Source organism: Solanum tuberosum, unplaced genomic scaffold (assembly GCF_000226075.1).
Source record: "Solanum tuberosum cultivar DM 1-3 516 R44 unplaced genomic scaffold, SolTub_3.0 scf00187, whole genome shotgun sequence".
Classification (NCBI taxonomy): Eukaryota; Viridiplantae; Streptophyta; class Magnoliopsida; order Solanales; family Solanaceae; genus Solanum; species Solanum tuberosum.
In genome coordinates, this window is record NW_006239111.1 from 460,203 (window position 1) to 464,670 (window position 4,468).

General features: G+C 37.7%; 1 protein-coding gene across 1 annotated transcript; it reads right to left on the minus strand.

The window, feature by feature from the left end:
- Positions 1-1,128: 1,128 nt before the first annotated feature.
- On the minus strand, positions 1,129-3,009 carry LOC107061982 (uncharacterized protein K02A2.6-like). The gene is made up of 2 exons (XM_015312103.1): positions 2,377-3,009; positions 1,129-1,257 (listed from the first exon to the last, which is right to left on the minus strand). Exons 1-2 carry the CDS (start codon positions 3,007-3,009, stop codon positions 1,129-1,131), a joined length of 762 nt encoding a protein of 253 aa, XP_015167589.1.
- Between the last annotated feature and the right edge of the window lie 1,459 nt (positions 3,010-4,468).

Here is a 4,468-nt window from a genome sequence, read left to right on the forward strand (position 1 = left end):
CTAATAATTATTTTTATGCACTATTTATAGATGTAGAAACCCTAAAATAAAATAATTGAGTTCAAGACAAATTAGGAAATTAAAACCCAAACAGAATTGAATTCCTACGAAAACGCGTGAACAGTAACCGCCTTAGACTTCCGCCGCCTTCAATAGTTGGAGTCTTGGAGATGCCTTCAATGACTGCCACGTGGCAGCATATTCTTTTTTCAATTTGAACGCTGCAACTTTATATTTTATATAATATTATATTAAATTTAATTCATTAAGCTGCCTGTTTGATTTCCTTCTTCAACCTTTCATCTTTAATTCGTTTTAGCTCCAAACTTCTTCAACTTTACGTCAATTTATTCCTACAAATAAAATACACTATTTAGCACAATTTATAAAATTAATGCTCAAAAAGGACAAATATAAATAATAAATATGAGGTAAATAATGATTAAAAATATGTATTTTGACCTCACATCAAAGATGGGATGTCCCTTTTGGCATTTGCATATATGATGGCTCTCTCAGCAGTTTGAGAATGCAATGACCCTTTTGGCATTTGCACATATGATGGCCCTCTCGACAGTTTGAAGATGCAATGTCCCTTTTGGCATTTGCATATATGATGGCCCTCTCAGCGGTTTGAAAATACAATGGCCGTCTCGACATTGGATGATATGATGTCCCTCTCGGCGGTTTGAATGTGTAACCGCCCTCTTGTCTATGACATCACCACCTCTGATGATATGATATGAAATGGCCTTTCGACAATGATATTACCACCTTTGGTAATATGATATGAAATGGCCTTTCGGCAATGCACATCACCGTGTCTGGTATGGATGTGACTTACAAATATCCTTCAACGTTAGCCTTCTTCGATTTTAACGTGATAATGAATATTTTTTGGCAAGTTGCACTTCAAATTCTCTCTGATATTTGATGTGTCTTACGTGTTCCCTTCAGACATCTTTGATGCTGGAAAAGGCAATATGACGTTATTATAGTCATTTGTAAATCTTAAAGTGCCATCCTCTCCATGCTTTCACCTACTTTTCTTTGACCACTTATATCTTCGGTGTGGCTACTATTTTTGTTGAGAAATATGAACAAGAAATTGTTATTCAAAATACCAAGTTAACTACTTCTTATCGCAGGAATATCAATGCCTTTCCTGCATAAAGAAAATGTCAGTCTTGGGCGCTTTTGCTCTTCTGACTTTCCTATATTTGTTGAACATGATGATCTCTTGAGATCCTTGTAATCCTGCATACACAGAAAAATTATTAGTTTTAAATGAACTAATATGTGTTGACTTCTTTGATTGCTTGCTCTTCCTCTTGCTATCTTTGGTTGATTACTTCTAGCTTCCCACTTCTTGGTAGACATAAGATAGATCTATATTTTATACAAAATATTTGATATATGTCTAAATTTTTAAGAAAAAATAGATTTTTGAAAAGTAATTTGATGAGGGTCACCGCCAAGTGTCATGTCACATTAAAGCTTAAGTGAACACTTTAGCTCAAGCTTCGATATATCCAATCTAAAAGTCCTTTTTAAGCTGGGAAAATCGAAAGATAAATGAAGTTTAACTTTGAATTTCTGATATATTGGGGTTCATTGAGCTTCTGATCACGCTGGATATTACTTGTCATTAACTTTGAACTTCTGACAGTACTTGATAGAATTCTTCTCAAAAATTCTGCCCCAGTGAAATGTTTTGGCATTTCTCAAATCTTTGGTAGGAAGACTTGCGGAATTTTTGAGATCTTCTCAAAATTCTGCCCTAGTTGCCTTTTCCTAATGCATGCTCAATCTTGTCTTGCTAGCGAAGGATCTTTAGAATTTTTTGAGCTCCTCCCAAAAATTATGCCCCAGTTTCCATTATAAAGGGAAATGGAAATTTTATGGGGTGTATGACCAAGCCGTTGTGGCGCCTACGTATCCCGTTGAGGCATGAATCAGGTCAAACGTAGATCCCCTTTTGGGAATAAAATAAAGAGGAAATTTGAATTAAAAAATGACTGAGGCCGACATAGACTGCCTACGTATCTCATTTTTGAGAATTCAGGTCAGACGTAGTTCAATACAAGGATATAAAAACTTGGCATAAGCAATTACAAGCAAATGATACGATTACAAAGAAAGTGATGAGAGAAAAACTAATCTTCAGACGTAGTATCTCTTGACAGCATCTAAGTTGATTGGTTTTGGCCACTTCTGGCCATCCATCTCTGACAGGATCAAGGCACCTCCAGATAACACTTACGAACCATGTATGGTCCTTGCCTAATTTGGTGCAAATTTCCCCTTATACTCATCTTAATGGGGATAGATGCGTTTGAGGACCAATTGTCCTTCTTCAAATGTTCGAGATCTCACTTTTTTGTTGAAAGCACGAATCATTCTCTGTTGATATAATTGGCCATGACAAACAGCGGTCATCCTCTTTTCATCAATTAAGGCTAAGTATTCAATTTGATTACAAACCCAATCAGTATTGCTCAGTTTGTCTTCTTGAATGATCCTTAATGAAGGTATTTCAACTTCAGCAGGTATCACTGCTTCTGTCCCATATACTAACAAGTATGGGGTTGCTCCGATTGATGTTCTAACGGTTGTTCGATATCTCAACAAAGCATATGGTAACATCTCATGCCAACCTTTGTGATTATCAATAATATTTCTCAAAATCTTTTGGATGTTCTTATTGGCAGCTTCTACGGCTCCATTCATTTGAGGACGATAAGCAGTCGAATTTCGGTGAGTAATGTTGAATTGCTCACATATCTCCTTCATCAAATGACTATTGAGCTTTGCAGTATTGCATGTAATAATGGAATTAGGTAGTCCAAATCGACATATCAAGTTGTTACGAACAAAATCAGTTACTACCTTCTTCGTCACAGATTTATAAGAATTTGCTTCCACCCACTTGGTGAAGTAATCAATGGCAACCAAAATAAATCTATGTCCATTAGAGGTGGCTGGCTCAATTGGGCCAATGACATCCATGCCCTAGGCCAGGCGATACCATGACATTAAGTTCGTGAGGGGGTAGTAGGATCAAATCACCATGTACTTGACATTTATGATACTTTTGCACAATTCTACAACAATCGTGCTCCGTAGTCATCCAAAAATAACCGGCTCAAAGGTTCTTTTTTGCCAAGGTAAGCCCGTCCATATGGGGTCCACAGACTCCAGCACGTACTTCCTCGAGAAGTCTTGTAGCTTCTATGGAATCTACACACCTGAGGAGTCCAAAATCTAGAGTCCTCCTATAAAGGATTTCCCTACTTGGAAAGAAATTGTTAGTCAATCGATGTATTGCCTTCTTTTGATTGGATGTCGCATCTTCTGGATAAATTCCAGTCGCGAGGTACTTCCTTATATCATAATACCAAGGCTTTCTGTCTTGTTCCGCTTCGACATGCGAACGATAAGCGGGTTGTTCCTTTAAATCTAACTCCAAATGATCGATGTAATTCCATCTATCTCCAAAGGATCGATGTAATTCTGATCTGGATTCTTGATCATAGAGGAGATAGTGGCAAGAGCTTCAGCAAATTCATTTTGCAACCTTGGAGTGTGCATAAACTCTATCTTTCGAAATCTTTTGCACAATCTTTACACCAATTGTACATATGGTACAATCTTTGGATTCTTCACGGCCCATTCCCCTTGAACCTGGTGAATTAACAAGTCTGAATATCCAATTACCAGCAACTCTTGGACATTCTTGTCGATGGCTAACATTATGCCAAGAACGCAAGCCTCGTACTCCGCCATATTATTGGTGCAATGAAATCAAAGTTTAGCCGCCACGGTGTAATGTTGGCCAGATTCCGATATCATAACCGCTCCAATTCCGGCTTCATTATAATTCACTGCTCCATCAAAGAATACCCTCCAACTAGGGTATGACTCAGAAATGCTTTCTCCTATGAACAACACATCTTCGTCAGGGAAGTATGTTTTGAGCCGTTCATATTCTTCATTGATTGGATTTTATGCAAGATGAACGGCTAATGCTTGTCCTTTTACCGTTTTCGAGTAATATACACAATGTCAAACTCGCTCAGAAGCATTTGCCATTTCGCCAATTTTCCAGTCGGCATAGCTTTCTGGAAAATATACTTCAATGGATCCATCTTGGAAATAAGATATGTAGTATATGAAGACAAATAATGCCTCAGCTTTTAGGTGATCCAAATCAGAGCACAACATGTTCTGTCCAATAGAGTGTACCGAGCCTCATATGGAGTAAACTTCTTGCTAAGATAGTAGATCACGCGTTCCTTCTTTCCAGTTTCATCATGTTGTCCTAATACACACCCGAATGCATTCTCTGAGATGGACAAGTACAGTAAAAATGGACTTCCTTCTCGCAAAGGTACCAATACTGGTGGATTTGTCAAATAATCTTTGATAGTATCAAAAGATTTTTGACACTCTTTGGTCCACACCGTCA